This window comes from Thalassophryne amazonica, chromosome 14 (genome assembly GCF_902500255.1).
Source record: "Thalassophryne amazonica chromosome 14, fThaAma1.1, whole genome shotgun sequence".
Lineage (NCBI taxonomy): Eukaryota > Metazoa > Chordata > Actinopteri > Batrachoidiformes > Batrachoididae > Thalassophryne > Thalassophryne amazonica.
In genome coordinates, this window is record NC_047116.1 from 76,218,833 (window position 1) to 76,237,325 (window position 18,493).

General features: G+C 39.7%; 1 protein-coding gene across 2 annotated transcripts in view; it reads right to left on the reverse strand.

Annotated features, from left to right (window-relative positions):
- kalrna (kalirin RhoGEF kinase a) overlaps nt 1–18,493 on the reverse strand; it is a 609,141-nt gene that overhangs the window by 187,517 nt on the left and 403,131 nt on the right. For both annotated transcript variants that reach the window (XM_034186645.1, XM_034186644.1), the window contains exons 39-40: nt 18,405–18,483; nt 11,558–11,725 (exon numbers count right to left, since the gene is read on the reverse strand). In XM_034186645.1, the coding sequence (XP_034042536.1) occupies nt 11,558–11,725; nt 18,405–18,483 (247 nt within the window). The remainder of the gene's footprint in view (nt 1–11,557; nt 11,726–18,404; nt 18,484–18,493) is intronic.

The following is an 18,493-nucleotide window of genomic DNA, read 5'->3' on the forward strand; positions in this document are numbered from 1 at the left end:
TATCTATATCTGTACCTGTTCAACCATCTAAATTATCTGTATCCATATTTGTACTCATAGTGGGCGGGGCGTGGTTTAACCCGAAATGGGTGGGGCTTAAATCAGTACATTATTTAAGACTGAAATTGAAATTGATATGGATTGATCAGAAGTTGCTATATTTATTGTCTATTTGAAAACTGTTTACAGAACAGCCTCAAAATTGAGATTCAAATAAATATTTTTATCACAAAAGAGAACTATTTACAGAACAAGGTTTTTATGAACTCAGAACATGAATATTTTTAATTGTATGAATGAATATTTACAGAACAGCCTCAATATTAAAATTCAATGTTTTTGGTCACAATAGTAAAGGAGCTATTTTACAGAACGAGTTTTGTTTCTAAACTCAGAACATGAGTATTCTTAAGTGTATTAGTGAATAAATGATTATCTGCGCGACCTCAAGCATAAAGCAAGAGGTCTAGAATGGAAATGGCACCGTTCGAAATTAGAAGTATTTCACCTTGCGTGGCGTGATGATATCTTAGACTATAAGCATGTATTATTGGCTACAAAGCGGACTTACTACTCTGATTTGATCAACAAAAACAAGCATAACTCAAAGTTCTTGTTCGACACGGTGGCAACACTTATTCATGGACAACCACCTGTAGTTCGTGCTCCTTTTACAGCACAAGATTTCCTGGATTACTTTGAGAAGAAAATAGAAGACATCAGGTTAAACATATCCCGGCATGCCTTAATCCAGCCACTACACCCTGCTATTGATGTGGGTGCCACTACTGAGGTATTACCTAGATTTACAGAATTTGACAGTATCTCACTAGGCATGCTGACAAAACTCATAATGTCAACAAAAAGCACAACCTGTTTATTTGATCCTATACCAACAAAACTGTTTAAGGACCTGTGGCCCACTCTTGGGCCGACTGTGCTGGAAATTATTAATCTTTCTTTAACTTCTGAATCTGTTCCTAAATGTTTAAAATCTGCAGTGATTAAACCATTACTTAAGAAACCTAATCTTGACCAACTATCGACCGATATCAAATCTATCATTTTTCTCAAAAATTCTGGAAAAAGTGGTGTCACGGCAGCTCGTAGACTATCTTACTGAGAATAATCTCTTTGAGCCACTGCAGTCTGCTTTTAGAAAATATTATTCCACAGAGACGGCTCTCACTAAAGTGGTGAATGATCTTCTGCTTGCAATGGATTCGGACACCACTACGATTCTGTTGCTGTTAGATCTCAGTGCTGCATTTGATACAGTGGATCATCATATTCTACTTGATAGGCTGGAAAATCATTTTGGGATTACTGGCAGTGCCCTTGCATGGCTGACGTCATACTTGACCAGTCGTTCTCACTGTGTTTTGTACAGTAACACTACCTCTAACCTTAGTGACATGGAATTTGGGGTTCCACAGGGGTCTGTCTTAGGCCCCCTGCTTTTCTCCCTTTATATAGCACCTCTTGGGCACATATTGCGGCGTTTTGGGATAACCTTTCACTGCCATGCAGATGATACTCAGTTACACATGCCAATAACTGCTGGTAATCTCATTCACATAAAATCCTTAGAAGATTACCTTGCAGCAGTGAGAAATTGGATGTCTAGAAACTTCCTACTTTTAACCCTTTACCTACTGAGGCTATAAATGGACGATTGGTTATAATTTTTTATTATAGCAATAAAATTAAGAAATAATGTTCTATGTTTGTGTGCTTTGGTACCCTTTTCCAAGAGTACCTGAATTTCAATTATATTACACTTGATTAACTATTTATACACATTATTTATAGGTTTTAGCATTTAAAATGAGAAAAAAAACCACAAAAACGAACTTGATTTTTTTTTTCAGTTTTTTAGTGAAAAATGATTATGTAAAGGAAGTTTGGATTTCACATTTTTAACAGGAAGCTGTACGTGTTTACAATCAAAATAATTAATTCTGTGTGTCTAGAACTCAGAAACAGTGCAGAAACAGTGCAAAAGTAAACTTTTTACAAGGCGAAAATATGCAAAAAGTAACCAATTTTAAAGTGCAGAACCAAACAATATGAATAACAACAAAGTGCAAAACTATACATAAATATATCAATTATCTGTATTATTAAAATGTGCAATAAATCACTCATTTAATCACTCATTTTGTGCAAAATTATACAATATGAATAAAACAATAAAGTGTCAAACTATGTACAGCTATATAACCAAGAATCAAAATTAGATCTAAACTATATCAGTCCATTGTCAGTGTGGTACTGTTTGTAACAGTTTCTGTCTGGCTGAAGACAGAGGCCAATTTTACAAAGTTTACACATCCAGCAGGTTGACCTCTTGCAAACCTTGCAAGAACACTGCCCCTTTGTGGATCGTTGGCAAGTTGGATTTCCACTGCTTGTTGGCACCGGGCAGTGGTTTGTGCCTGATGGAGCATCACACCCACACAAACACGCACACACACCTTCACAACACTAACACCCTGCCTTTTCCTCAAAAATTACTACATTTATGTTTGCTGTCTGTCTCTGTACTTTTCTGTCACTTTTGCGCTCTTTTTCATACTTTTCCCTTGTTTCAAAAGTCACCGAACGCACTTTACCGTAATATATGCAACATATAGCATACTGTTGGAAAGCACGGGTTCTTGCTTGCTGTCAGTGTTGAAAATTTTCAGATTGAGGGCTTAGATGAGAACTTACGGTAATGAGAATCAGCGGTGCACTAGTGTGAACTGTTTTTCCTCTGCGTGATGATGTCACAGGCTTACGTTTACCGTAATACACCATATATCATTGGAAAGCCCTTGGTGTTAGCTTAACAATGCACTTTGAATTATTCAGATTGGACAAACTATGGCGGAGTTAAAGTAAAAAAAAAAATGCATATGGAAAATATGGCGTGGGCGCCATCGCCGTAGATAAAGGGTTAAACTCTGATAAGACTGAAATGATGGTTCTTGGTCAAGTGAGAAATCGGCATCAATTTGACCAGTTAACACTCAGCCTCGGCTCGTGTGTCATACATCACACTGACAAAGTAAGGAACCTTGGGGTAATTTTTGATCCTTCGTTGTCCTTTGGCCTCCACATTAGAAAGGGGGACAGCTTTCTTCCACCTGTGAAATATAGCGAAGATTCATCCCATCCTGTCTATGGCTGATGCCGAGACCGTGATCCATGCATTTATCTCTTCAAGATTGGACTACTGCAATGTTCTTTTTTCTGGTTTACCGCAGTCTAGCATTAGGGGTCTCCAATTGGTTCAAAATGCTGCAGCCAGACTTTTGACACGAAGCAGAAAGATCGACCACATTACACCCATTTTGGCATCCGTTCACTGGCTTCCTGTCCCAGTGAGATCAGATATTAAGGTTCTGCTACTAACCTATAAAATTATTCATGGACTGGCACCTCCCTACCAAGCTGACCTAATTAAACTTTACGTACCGGCCCGAGCTTTACGTTCTCAGGGTGCAGGACTGCTTTGTGTCCCTAAGGTGAATAAGAAGTCTGCGGGTCACAGAGTTTTCTCTTATCATGCCCCTATTCTGTGGAATGATCTCCCTGCGTCAATAAAACAGTCAGATTCTGTGGAGACTTTCAAGTCGAGACTTAAGACACACTTATTTTCCCTTTCATATGGCTAGCATACTGGTACAGTTTTGTTTTACGCTTTTTACTCTTAATTCATTTATTAGTAATTGGAGGGGGCCGCGGCCTCAACTTTACCTAAATTCTGTGTCTTTTAGTGAAGTTTAGGGCTAGTGGCCGACGATCACCTTAGTATTTCTCTGTTTTCTTGTTGTTTAATGCTGGCAAATTATACAGTATTTTTTGTCTTTCTGATGCCTGATTCTGTTTTTTCTCTGTTTAAGGTGCAGCTCCATCCAGAGATAGGAGTTGTATTCGTGTTGGCGATCCTCCTGTCAAATCAAATCAATTTTATTTATATAGCGCCAAATCACAACAAACAGTTGCCCCAAGGTGCTTTATATTGTAAGGCAAAACCCATACAATAATTATGGAAAAACCCCAACGGTCCAAACAACCCCCTGTGAGCAAGCACTTGGCGACAGTGGAAAGGAAAAAGTCCCTTTTAACAGGAAGAAACCTCCAGCAGAACCAGGCTCAGGGAGGGGCAGTCTTCTGCTGGGACTGGTTGGGGCTGAGGGAGAGAACCAGGAAAAAGACATGCTGTGGAGGGGAGCAGAGACCAATCACTAATGATTAAATGCAGAGTGGTGCATACAGAGCAAAAAGAGTAAGAAACACTCAGTGCATCATGGGAACCCCCCCAGCAGTCTAAGTCTATAGCAGCATAACTAAGGGATGGTTCAGGGTCACCTGATCCAGCCCTAACTATAAGCTTTAGTAAAAAGGAAAGTTTTAAGCCTAATCTTAAAAGTAGAGAGGGTGTCTATCTCTCTGATCCGAATTGGGAGCTAGTTCCACAAGACAGGAGCCTGAAAGCCTCCCCAATCGGACCGGGAGTGACATGTTTAGCCGCATGTTCTCCTTGAATTGCTGGCTGTCTGAGTGGTGTCCAAAAAATGAGGTGGGCTTCATAGATAATTGGCAAAGCTTCTGGGGAAAACCTGGTCTTGTTAGGAGACACGGCATCCATCCCACTTTGGATGGAGCAGCTCTCATTTCTAGAAATCTGGCCAATTTTCTTAAATCCTCCAAACCGTGAATAACCAGCAAAAATCTATTTAAGCATAAAGATTCAAAAAGAAAAAATAATATAGCACCTTCAACTCCACCACAGACTAAAACAGTTAAATGTGGTCTATTAAACATTAGGTCTCTCTCTTCTAAGTCCCTGTTGGTAAATGATATAATAATTGATCAACATATTGATTTATTCTGCCTTACAGAAACCTGGTTACAGCAGGATGAATATGTTAGTTTAAATGAGTCAACACCCCCGAGTCACACTAACCGTCAGAATGCTCGTAGCACGGGCCGGGGCGGAGGATTAGCAGCAATCTTCCATTCCAGCTTATTAATTAATCAAAAACCCAGACAGAGCTTTAATTCATTTGAAAGCTTGACTCTTAGTCTTGTCCATCCAAATTGGAAGTCCCAAAAACCAGTTTTATTTGTTATTATCTATCGTCCACCTGGTCGTTACTGTGAGTTTCTCTGTGAATTTTCAGACCTTTTGTCTGACTTAGTGCTTAGCTCAGATAAGATAATTATAGTGGGCGATTTTAACATCCACACAGATGCTGAGAATGACAGCCTCAACACTGCATTTAATCTATTATTAGACTCTATTGGCTTTGCTCAAAATGTAAATGAGTCCACCCACCACTTTAATCATATCTTAGATCTTGTTCTGACTTATGGTATGGAAATAGAAGACTTAACAGTATTCCCTGAAAACTCCCTTCTGTCTGATCATTTCTTAATAACATTTACATTTACTCTGATGGACTACCCAGCAGTGGGGAATAAGTTTCATTACACTAGAGGTCTTTCAGAAAGCGCTGTAACTAGGTTTAAGGATATGATTCCTTCTTTATGTTCTCTAATGCCATATACCAACACAGTGCAGAGTAGCTACCTAAACTCTGTAAGTGAGATAGAGTATCTCGTCAATAGTTTTACATCCTCATTGAAGACAACTTTGGATGCTGTAGCTCCTCTGAAAAAGAGAGCTTTAAATCTGAATTGGGAGCTGGTTCCACAGGAGAGGAGCCTGAAAGCTGAATGCTCTGCCTCCCATTCTACTCTTAAAAACCCTAGGAACTACAAGTAAGCCTGCAGTCTGACAGCGAAGCGCTCTATTGGGGTGATATGGTACTAAGAGGTCCCTAAGATAAGATGGGACCTGATTATTCAAAACCTTATAAGTAAGAAGAAGAACTTTAAATTCTATTCTAGAATTAACAGGAAGCCAATGAAGAGAGGCCAATATGGGTGAAATATGCTCTCTCCTTCTAGTCCCCGTCAGTATTCTAGCTGCAGCATTTTGAATTAACTGAAGGATTTTCAGGGAACTTTTAGGACAACCTGATAATGATGAATTACAATAGTCCAGCCTAGAGGAAATAAATGCATGAATTAGTTTTTCAGCATCACACTGAGACAAGACCGTTCTAATTTTAGAGATATTTCGCAAATGCAAAAAAGCAGTCCTACATATTTGCTTAATATGCGCATTGAAGGACATATCCTGATCAAAAATGACTGTCAGGGTAATGCCATCCAGAGTAAGGATCTGGTTAGACACCATGTTTCAAAGATTTGTGGGGCCAAGTACAATAACTTCAGTTTTATCTGAGATTAAAAGCAGGAAATTAGAGGTCATCCATGCCTTTATGTCTGGAAGACAATCCTGCAGTTTAGCTAATTGGTGTGTGTCCTCTGGCTTCATGGATAGATAAAGCTGGGTATCATCTGCGTAACAATGAAAATTTAAGCAATGCTGTCTAATAATACTGCCTAAGGGAAGCATGTATAAAGTGAATAAAATTGGTCCTAGCACAGAACCTTGTGGAACTCCATAATTAACCTTAGTCTCTGAAGAAGATTCCCAATTTACATGAACAAATTGTAATCTATTAGATAAATATGATTCAAACCACCACGGGCGCAGTGCCTTTAATACCTATGGCATGCTCTAATCTCTGTAATAAAATTTTATGGTCAACAGTATTAAAAGCAGCACTGAGGTCTAACAGGACAAGCACAGAGATGAGTCCACTGTCTGAGGCCAAAAGAAGATCATTTGTAACCTTCACTAATGCTGTTTCTGTACTATGATGAATTCTAAAACCTGACTGAAACTCTTCAAATAGACCATTCCTCTGCAGATGATCAGTTAGCTGTTTTACAACTACCCTTTCAAGAATTTTTGAGAGAAAAGGAAGGTTGGAGATTGGCCTATAATTAGCTAAGATAGCTGGGTCAAGTGATGGCTTTTTAAGTAATGGTTTAATTACTGCCACCTTAAAAGCCTGTGGTACATAGCCAACTAATAAAGATAGACTGATCATATTTAAGATCGAAGCATTAATTAATGGTAGGGCTTCCTTGAGCAGCCTCGTAGGAATGGGGTCTAATAGACATGTTGATGGTTTGGAGGAAGTAACTAATGAAAATAACTCAGACAGAACAATCTGAGAGAAAGAGTCTAACCAAATACCGGCATCACTGAAAGCAGCCAAAGATAACGATACGTCTTTGGGATGGTTATGAGTAATTTTTTCTCTAATAGTTAAAATTTTATTAGCAAAGAAAGTCATGAAGTCATTACTAGTTAAAGTTAAAGGAATACTCGGCTCAGTAGAGCTCTGACTCTTTGTCAGCCTGGCTACAGTGCTGAAAAGAAACCTGGGGTTGTTCTTATTTTCTTCAATAAGTGATGAGTAGTAAGATGTCCTAGCTTTACGGAGGGCTTTTTTACTTTTTCCAGGCTAAGTGAAGATCTTCTAAATTAGTGAGACGCCATTTCCTCTCCAACTTACGGGTTATCTGCTTTAAGCTGCGAGTTTGTGAATTATACCACGGAGTCAGGCACTTCTGATTTAAGGCTCTCTTTTTCAGAGGAGCTACAGCATCCAAAGTTGTCCTCAATGAGGATGTAAAACTATTGACGAGACAATCTATCTCACTCAGAGTTTAGGTAGCTACTCTGCCCTGTGTTGGTATATGGCATTGGAGAACATAAAGAAGGAATCATATCCTTAAACATAGTTACAGGGCTTTCAGAAAGACTTCTACTGTAATGAAACTTATTCCCCACTGCTGGGTAGTCCATTAAAGTAAATGTTATTAAGAAATGATCAGACAGAAGGGGGTTTTCAGGGAATACTGTTAAGTCTTCAATTTCCATACCACAAGTCAGAACAAGATCTAAGGTATGATTGAAGTGGTGGGTGGACTCATTTACATTTTGAGCAAAGCCAATCGAGTCTAACAATAGATTAAATGCAGTGTTGAGACTGTCATTCTCAGCATCTGTGTGGATGTTAAAATCGCCCACTATAATTATGTTATCTGAGCTAAGCACTAAGTCAGACAAAAGGTCCGAAAATTCAGACAGAAACTCACAGTAACGACCAGGTGGACGATAGATAACAACAAATAAAACTGGTTTTTGGGACTTCCAATTTGGATGGACAAGACTAAGAGTCAAGCTTTCAAATGAATTAAAGCTCTGTCTGGGTTTTTGATTAATTAATAAGCTGGAGTGGAATATTGCTGCTAATCCTCCTCCTCGACCCGTGCTGCGAGCGTTCTGGCAGTTAGTGTGACTCGGGGGTGTTGACTCATTTAAACTAACATATTCATCCTGCTGTAGGTCTGGTCTGGGAGCAGGCACAGTCTCTACGGGGATGGGGTATTGGGGGGATGGTAGGGGGAGAGAAGCTGCAGAGAGGTGTGTAAGACTACGACTCTCCTTCCTGGTCCCAACCCTGGTTAGTCACAGTTTGGAGGATTTAATAAAATTGGCCAGATTTCTAGAGATGAGAGCTGCTCCATCCAAAGTGGGATGGATGCCGTCTCTCCTAACAAGACCAGGTTTTCCCCAGAAGCTTTGCCAATTATCTATGAAGCCCACCTCATTTTTTGGACACCACTCAGACAGCCAGCAATTCAGGGAGAACATGCGGCTAAACATGTCACTCCCGGTCCGATTGGGGAGGGGCCCAGAGAAAACTACAGAGTCCGACATTGTTTTTGCAAAGTTACACACCGATTCAATGTTAATTTTAGTGACCTCCGATTGGCGTAACCGGGTGTCATTACTGCTGACGTGAATTACAATCTTACCAAATTTACGCTTAGCCTTAGCCAGCAGTTTCAAATTTCCTTCAATGTCGCCTGTTGTGGCCCCCGGAAGACATTTGACTATGATTGCTGGTGTCGCTAAATTCACATTTCTCAAAACAGAGTCGCCAATAACCAGAGTCTGTTCCTCGGCGGGTGTGTCGCCGAGTGGGGAAAAACGGTAAGAAATGTGAACGGGTTGGCGGTGTACACGGGGCTTCTGTTTAGGACTACGCTTCTTCCTCACAGTCACCCAGCCGACCTGCTTTCCCGGCTGCTCGGGATCTGCTGGAGGGGAACTAACGGCGGCTAAGCTACCTTGGTCCGCACCGACTACAGGGGGCTGGCTAGCTGTAGGATTTTCCAAAGTGCGGAGCCGAGTCTCCAATTCGCCCAGCCTGGCCTCCAAAGCTACGAATAAGCTACACTTATTACAAGTACCATTACTGCTAAAGGAGGCCGAGGAATAACTAAACATTTCACACCCAGAGCAGAAAAGTGCGGGAGAGAAGCCACCATGCTAAACTGGCTAAGAGCTAGTAGCTGTGCTAAGCTAGCGGATTCCTAAAAACACACAAAGTGAATAATGTGTAAATAATTTAGAGGTGATTCAGCAGAGGGAATGCGTTAGTTAAGGCATGTGAAGATTACACTGTGAAACAAATCGTTATCTAGTTATCTAGATCAATCTAACTGCACAGATTAAACAGCTAACAGATACAGCAAAACACCGCTGTGCTCCGGAACAGGAAGTGATACAATACCGCAGTGAGAGCCAACCACCAGTTGGCCATCAGCCAACACCACCATCCTGTGCGCCAATAGCATTTCTTGTATATTCGTCCGTGAATTGTTCTGTAATTTATGTTTGTAGCATGGCCCAAGCAGAGGGTCACCCCTTTGAGTCTGGTCTGCTTGAGGTTTCTTCCTCAGAGGGAGTTTTTCCTTACCACTGTTGCTCTGGGGGTTGGTAAGGTTAGACCTTACCTGTGTGAAGCGCTTAGAGGCAACTCTGTTGTGATTTGGCGCTATATAAATGAAAATAAATTGAAATTGAAATGAATAACAGAATAGACATTCAATGTAGTAGGAAATTATGACCTACTAAGTATGCATCTAAAACAGTTGTCATACGCAACACAACTTTCTTTTTTTAATTTTATGATCAAACTGATTTATTTTTGTTTTTCAATTATTCATTTATTTTTACTACCTAACCTTGACATTTTTTTACACACAAAGTTAAACACTATTGATTAAGGTGTGTCTGTGTATGCATGTGTGTATGACTGAGTGTGTGAGAGGAAGAGAGGTTGTTCAACTGACCAACTGCAGTGAGAAAGTGTCAGATATTGCATGCAGCCATATTCAATAAAAATATTAATATAGGCCTTTGTGTGTTCAGCTATATGTGTGTATGTGTGTAAGTGGTCTGTAAGACTGTTTATTTTTTAATGATCTGTGTGAACGTGGTGATTTATGCAAACATCCAGTGATGGTAAACAGGGAAATGATATGTCAGCCCTGTTCACTGTACTCTTCTCAAAAGCACCACATTCAGTACAAGCAAAGTTTTCCAACTAACTTTATATCATCAGCCAAACTAAGAGCAAGCATACGGTTAAAAAAAAAAAACCCGACCGGAGCCGTTTTCAGGTCTGTCTTGTCAAAAGTACCGCATACGACATGAAACAAGTTCACCAAGTAACTTTAAATATCACACAAACTGAAACAGAGGTGAGCTGAAGAAAACTTAAGCAGTACTGAGAGAGCAACGTGAAGTAGAATCCACCCAAGCACACACAGAGAGAGAGAGAGAGAGAGAGAGAGAGAGAGAGAGAGAGAGAGAGATCAGGCCGTGTCTGTGTGTGTGCAAGAGTCTGCAGAGAGACATGTCTGTGTAGGGAGGGGTGGGCGCTGTTTGTGACTGGCCAATCACAACGCGTGAAGACAGTCACTTAGCCAATGAGGCTAAGTGAGGCTTAGCCTTCAGCACAAGCACAGATATTGATGGGTCTTACTCGTATCATGCTCGTACTCGTCAAAATTGCTTTATCTGTGCCGGATATTCGTCTGAAACGAGTATGTGGCTCAACCCTAGCACCAATCAAACCAAAGCCTCGATGGATTTTTACCAACAGTAAGAAAATTGCTTTATGTTGTACTTAGCTCAGGTTGTCCTTTTATGTTAAAAATGGGTATAAACATTTCAGAAAATAAAGTGTTACAATTTGCAAAAATAGAGGAAATCAGCACCTGACATTTTACCTACATGTTGACTCTTAATCCTGTAAAAATGGATTTCCCACCCTCGAAAACACCCAAAAAGTGTTATTACATGCCAATGTATGTCATAAATAATGAAAATTGAAAAGTTCTGAAAATTCAAGAGTATGTGGCTCCATGCTGCACAAGTAGCAACCAAGCTCATTTTGCTTTGTGGGGCATGTACAACACATTTCAACAACAACAAAAAAAAGTTTACAGTAATTACCATTTCTGAATCTTGTACAGGACATATAGGGCTGGCTACTACACTACTATGTGCACAACCACAATAGGCAGTTCAATTTAAAATATTACAGCTATATAAAAACAACAACAACAATAATAATAAACACACGCTATGAAACATTGTCATGCAACATTAGCAACCTTTTTCAACACAGCAATAACATTTTCAGCGTAACTCAAGCTCATGTTTAAACCCTAAATCACAGAGGAAAAACAAAAACATCAATAAGTCATTGATTATTCCTACCTTTTCCCGAACTAAAAAAACTGTCCATTTCAACACTGGAGCGGGAGTGTGACATGCACAGTGCAGAGCTGGGAACCAGCCCCTCTTGCGGTGGGCTGCGATCTGTGGTCCGGACCAAACTCCATCCAGGCTGCTCACTCGGTCGCTCCAACAGCTCCACTGTCTGGCCTAGAGGCATGAAAACATATTACACAAATTCTGAACAAACTAACCAAACTCTGTAGAACAGAGGTCTCAAATTAATTCCAGAAAGGGCCGAGAAGGTGCAGGTTTTCTTTGCAACCATCCGCTCCACCAGGTGATTTCACTGATTAACATCACTTTCTGCAGATGGAATCAGTTAATCAGGGCTGCCTGTATATACAGTCGTGCTCAAAAGTTTACACACCCTGGCAGAATTTTTGTTGTTTTCAGAGAATATGAATGAAAACACAAAACCCTTTTTTTTCCACTCATGGTTAGTGGTTTGGTGAAGCCATTTATAGTTAAACAGCTGTGTTTACTCTTTTTAAATCATAATGACAGCAGAAACTACCCAAATGACTCTGATCAAAAGCTTACACACCCCTGTTCTTAATACAATGTATTACTCCCTTTAACATCAATGACAGCTTGGAGTCTTTTGTGGTAGTTGTGGAAGACGCTCTCATGGTAAAGCTGCCACTGAATGTGTCTTGGACTTTATTTACATCAATTATGAAGAAAAAAACAGCATGGCACTCTATGGTAAATGTACATGGAGTAGACAGTTGTCAAAAACTGAGTGACTGTGCAAGAAGGAGAAGAGTGAGGAAAGCCACCCAGACAATTCAGAAGAAGTTATAGACTTAAGTGGCTGTGATTGGGGAAATTGTGCACAGTGCAAGCTTTGCATTTTGCATCACCAGTTAAACAGCTTCATGATGAAGTGGTATAAAAGAGAATTTTCTTAAAAAGAAGACCTGAAAGTTTAGCTACAAATTGCCTCGGAGATGAAAGCCGAGGTATGGTCTGTTTTGGTGAAAGAACATCCTTCACTGCTCTCCTCCACTATGAAACTAAGAGTGTCTACTCAATGCAGATTCACCATAGAGTGCTATACTGTGTATTTCTTCAAAATTGATGTAAATAAAATCCTGTATCTGCCTGAATAGTTTGTGCTCCAGTATTGACAACCCCAATTCCAATGAAGTTGGGACGTTGTGTGAAATGTAAATAAAAACAGAATACAATGATTTACAAATCCTCTTCAGCCTATATTCAATTGAATACACAACAAAGACAAGATATTTAATTTTCAAACTGATAAACTTTTTTGTTTTTGTTCAAATATTTGCTCATTTTGAAATGGATGCCTGCAACACGTTTCAAAAAAGCTGGGACAGTGGCAACAAAAGACTGGGAAAGTTGATGAATGCTCAAAGAACACCTGTTTGGAACATTCCACAGGTGAACAAGTTAATTGGAAACAGGTGAGTGTCATGATTGGGTATAAAAAGGAGCATCCCCAAAAGGCTCAGCCGTTCACAAGAAAAGATGGGGTGAGGATCACCACTTTTTGAACAACTGCGTGAAAAAAAAAAATAGTCCAACAGTTCAAGAACAATGTTTCTCAATGTTCAGTTGCAAGAAATTTAGGGATTCCATCATCTACAGTCCATAATATAATCAGAAGATTCAGAGAATCTGAAGAACTTTCTACACATAAATGGAAAGGCCGAAAACCAACATTGAATGCACTGCATTAAATACAGAGATCATTGTGTAAAGGATCTTACCGCATGGCGTCAGAAACACTTCAGAAAACCTTTGTCAGTTAACACAGTTCGTCACTACATCTACAAGTGCAAGTTAAAACTCTACCATGCAAAGCAAAAGCCATACATCAGCAACATCCAGAAACACCGCCACCTTCTCTGGGCCCAAGCTCATTTGAAATGGACAGACCCAAAGTGGAAAAGTGTGCTGTGGTCTGATGAGTCCACATTTCAAATTGTTTTTGGAAATCATGGACGTCATGACAAAAGAGGAAAAAGACCATCCAGATTGTTACCACCGCAAAGTTCAAAAGCCAGCATCTGTGATGGTATGTGGGTGTGTTAGTGCCCATGGAATGGAGAACTTACACATCTGTGATGGCACCATCAATGCTGAAAGGTTTTGGAGCAACACATGCTGCCATCCAAGCAAGGTCTTTTCCAGAGACGTCCCTGCTTATTTCAGCAAGACAATGCCAAGCCACATTCTGCACGTGTTACCACAGCATGGCTTTGTAGTAAAAGAGTGCGGGTACTAGACTGGCCTGCCTGCAGTCCAGACCTGTTGCCCATTGAAAATGTGTGGCGCATTATGAAGCGCAAAATACGACAATGGAGACACCGGACTGTTGAACAACTGAAGTTGTACATGAAGCAAGAATGAGAAAGAATTCCACCTGCAAAGCTTCAACAATTAGTGTCAGTTCCCAAACACTTACTGAGTGTTGTTAGAAGGAAAGGTGATGCAACACCGTGGTAGACATACCACTGTCCCAACTTTTCTGAAGCATGTTGCAGGCACCCATTTCAAAATGAGCAACTATTTGAACAAAAACAATAAAGTTTATCAGTTTGAATATTAAATATCTTATCTTTGTGGTGTATTCAGTTGAATATAGGTTGAAGAGCATTTGCAAATCATTGTATTCTGTTTTTATTTACATTTTACACAATGTCCCAACTTCAATGGAATTGGGGTTGTAGTACAGATTGGCCAAGTGGGGCCTGGGCACATTACCTGTGCACAGCTATGAAGGATCGGAAGTTTCCTTATCCAAACCGGGATGCTCCACTGCTCAGTTTTATTTTGTATTTTAGCCAAAAATAAATATTTTGATAAATGTTCCATTCTGTGTTTATTCATTCAGTTATGATGTCTTCAACCCAGCTCCAACAACGATGTTTTTTAATCTATTATAACAGCCAAGTGCCTCTGTGTGCTTGCGTGGGTAATCACGGTGAAACCAGGGAGAGCCGACATTTGTTCTTTGGTATTCTTATGTATTTTGGGTCAAGGATGAATACTGTAAAAACAGAAAGCTAACCAGTCATCACTGGATGTTGTGCTGCAATGCACCATAGGAGTTTGGTCTTGAAGTTTTAAATGTTGTTATTGTGGCTGATGTTAGTTTAACAGTGTTGTTAGTGTTATTGATTTATTGTGTTTTTATAGTTAGTTTAGTCAGTTAAGTGTCATGTTGGTGCCATGACTGAAATGTGTATTGCTTTTAATGTCTTCTGCCACAGTCTCTGTGAAGTTAAAAGCACCTGCTTACAGCAGATTGCAGAAAAGACCAAAATTTTGATCATTCGCAAACTGTGGAGAGCTGACATTTGCCGTTTGGTATGCTTATATACTTTGGGTCAGGGATGAAAGGTGCCAAAACCTAACATTGATAAGATTAATATTTTTAGAGATGACACGTACATTAGCTAACAACACTGAACAATAGACATTGATATTTACATTCTGGACTCACATGCCATTCTAGCAGGGGGTGGTAAATCATCTATACACACTGACCAAAAATATAAATGCAATGCTTTTGTTTTTGGTCCCATTTTCATGAGCTGAACTCAAAGATCTAAAACCTTTTCTATGTACACAAAAGACCTATTTCTCTCAAAAATTGTTCGCAAATCTAAATCTGTGTTTGTGAGCTCTTTTCGTTTGCTGAGATAATCCTTCCCACCTCACAGGTGTGGTCTATCAAGATGCTGATTAGACAGCATGATTATTGCACAGCTGTGCCTTAGGCTGGCCACAATAAAGGACCACTCTGAAATGTGCAGTTTTGCTTTACTAGGGCAGTGGTCAGAAACTGATGTAACCACCATTTTCCTCACGCAGTGCAACCCATCTTCACATTGAGTTAATCAGCAGGCAGACGCTATCGAACGTGAGCATTTGCCCACCCAAGTCGGTTACGATGACAAATTGTAGTAAGGTGAAGACCCAGATGAGGACCACGAGCATGCAGATGAGCTTCCCTGAGATGGTTTCTGACAGTCTGTGCAGAAATTCTTTGGCTCTGCAAACTGATTGTTGCAGCAGCTGTCCGCATGGCTGGTCTCAGACGATCTTGGAGGTGAACATGCTGAATGTGGAGGTCCTGGGCTGGTGTCGTTACATGTGGTCTGCAGTTGTGAGGCCAATTGGATGCGCTGCCAAATTCTGTGAAATGTCTTTGGAGATGCTTATGGTAGATGAACATTCAATTCACGGGCAACAGCTCTGGTGGACATTCCTGCAGTCAGCATGCCAATGGCACGCTCCCTCAATACTTGCAACATCTTTGACATTGTGCTGAGCAATAAAACTGAAAAATGGGAGCAAAAACAAAAGTGTTGCATTTATATTTTTGTTTAGTGTAATAAAAGCATGAGTGCGTGCGTGTGATTTTATTGAGTAAGTTCAATATATGTCTAATTGTAAATACATTAAAATATATGGATGACACAAGACAGTGAAAACAATTATTTCCATTGTGGTCCACTCAAAAATCAAATAACAAAATAGAAGTAAAAAACAAAACAGAAGTGCCTCAGATCAGTAACTCAAAAGTTGACTTTTCTTCCCTGAATATATTGTGATACTGAAACCACATGTAACTTGCTGTAAAATATTGTGCAGAGATGTTTATTTTACTGAATGTCTTTACAATTTGCTCAAACCTATGTGAATTCCATCTTTGATGTATGTTATGCGATTTGCTTTGTGGTTGATAATTTTTTAAATAAAATTTAAGTTCTAAAAAAGTAAATTAACATTTAAAAGTTACATAATTAACAGGAAACAAAAGGGTTGAGTTTTTCAAAAAACTGTTGAGGTCTAAGGTTCTAAAAAACATTCTGGACTCACACACCATTCCAACTCATTATAGACACTTTGCACAATTTATTACAAACCTTGAAAAATGTCACATTCATATTTTATAAACACTACCCAATGTGGAGTCTGTGGATCCCCACGAACAACATGCTAGTTTGTTTAGATAACCTTTCTGTCAAAAAATCATGTACATGAAGTACACTCATGTAGATGAAAGTTATAGCAATATTAGGCTTTCAATTACACACATGAACATTTCTTTTTGTAGGGTAGAATGATTGTACTACTTGCAACAGAAAAAAAAAAAAAAAAGAAAAAAAAAATATATATATATATATATTCTATATATATATTATATATATATATATATATATATATATATATATATATATATATATATATATATATATATATACGAGGTCTCTTAGATAATAAACCAACCCTTTTATTTTTTTTTTTAACTATATGGATTTGAATGACATGCGATTACACCAATCATGCTTGAACCCTCGTGCGCATGCGTGAGTTTTTTCACGCGTGTCGGTGACGTCATTTCCCTGTAGGCAGGCCTTGAGTGAGATGTGGTCCCGCCCTCTCGGCTGAATTCCTTTGTTTCACACGCTGCTCGAGACGGCGCGCGTTGCTTTATCAAAAATTTTTCTGGACCTGTGAGGAATATCCAAGTGGACACTATTCGAGAAATTAAGATGGTTTTCTGTGAAAAGTTTAACGGCTGATGAGAGATTATGGGGTGTTTCTGTCGGTGTAAGGACTTCCCACGGAGCGGGACGTCCTGCAGCGCTTCCAGGCGCTGTCGTCGCCCTGTTTCGAGCTTAAAACATCCTAATTTAAGGCTTAATTCACCCAGGACATCGTGAGAGAACAGAGAAGATTCAGAAGAGGCCGGCATGAGGAATTTATGCGGACATTCCACTGTTTAAGGACATTTTTTTAATGAAAGACGTACGCGCAAATTCGCCGAGTCGTTTCCGTGACGACTCAGCAAATCTGTGTGCGCCGCGACAGGAAAAACACCTCCGTGTTGAAAACCATTTGTAGAATTCAGGCGGCTTTTAATGGCTTTCAACAAGTGAGTAACTGAGAAATTGTTTAACAGCTTGGGCATGTTCCAACTTGCCCGTTAAGATTTCCAACGGAGGTGTTTTTCCTGCCGCGACCCCCCACGGTCGGGTCCAGCCCGACATGCGACTCTGCCCGCACGTTCTTTCATTACAAAATGACCGTTAACAATGGAATGTCCAAATAAACTCCTCATGCCGACTTCTTCTGAAAGTTCTCTGTTCTCTGACGACTTACTGCGTCAACAGAGCCTGAAATGTGGAAGTTTTCAACTTGAAACGGCGAGACGCTGCCGCCTCGAAGCGCAGATCGCCGTCAGGCGCCGTGGACCGTCCTTAAAGCGACACTACCAGACCAAAATCTCTCATCAGCCGTTAAAATTTTTACCAAAAACCAGCTGAATTTATTGAATGGTGTCCACTCAGTTGTGCCTTACAGTTTTGAAAAAATTTTTATCAAACAAAGCAACAGTCTCTGAGCCATTCCTAAACAATGAAAAAAATCGACGAGCGGGTGGACGACTCCTCACTCAAAGCCTGCCCACAGGCGAATGACGTAACCGACAGGCGTGAAAAAACTCTCGCATGCCCACGAGGGTTCAAGCATGTCTGATGCAATCACACGTGATTCAAATCCATATGGTTTTTGAAAAAATAATAAGGTCGGATACTTTTCTAATAGACCTCGTATATATATATATATATATATATATATATATATATATATATATATATATATATATATATATATATATATATATATATATATATATATATATATATATATATATATATATATATATATATATATATATATTCTGCTTCAGATGTAGCGAATAAAATATAAAGTGAAACAAATGGATCCGGTTTACAGGTTGATCTGGAATAAGTAGTTTTAAAATGACAGGTTGTTCTCTCACCGGTACTGACTGACATCTCAGTGCTGCAGCCTGCTGTGAAGTCGTGAAGGACAACCGTCAACTCACATCCACCAGAGAGCTGGAAAACA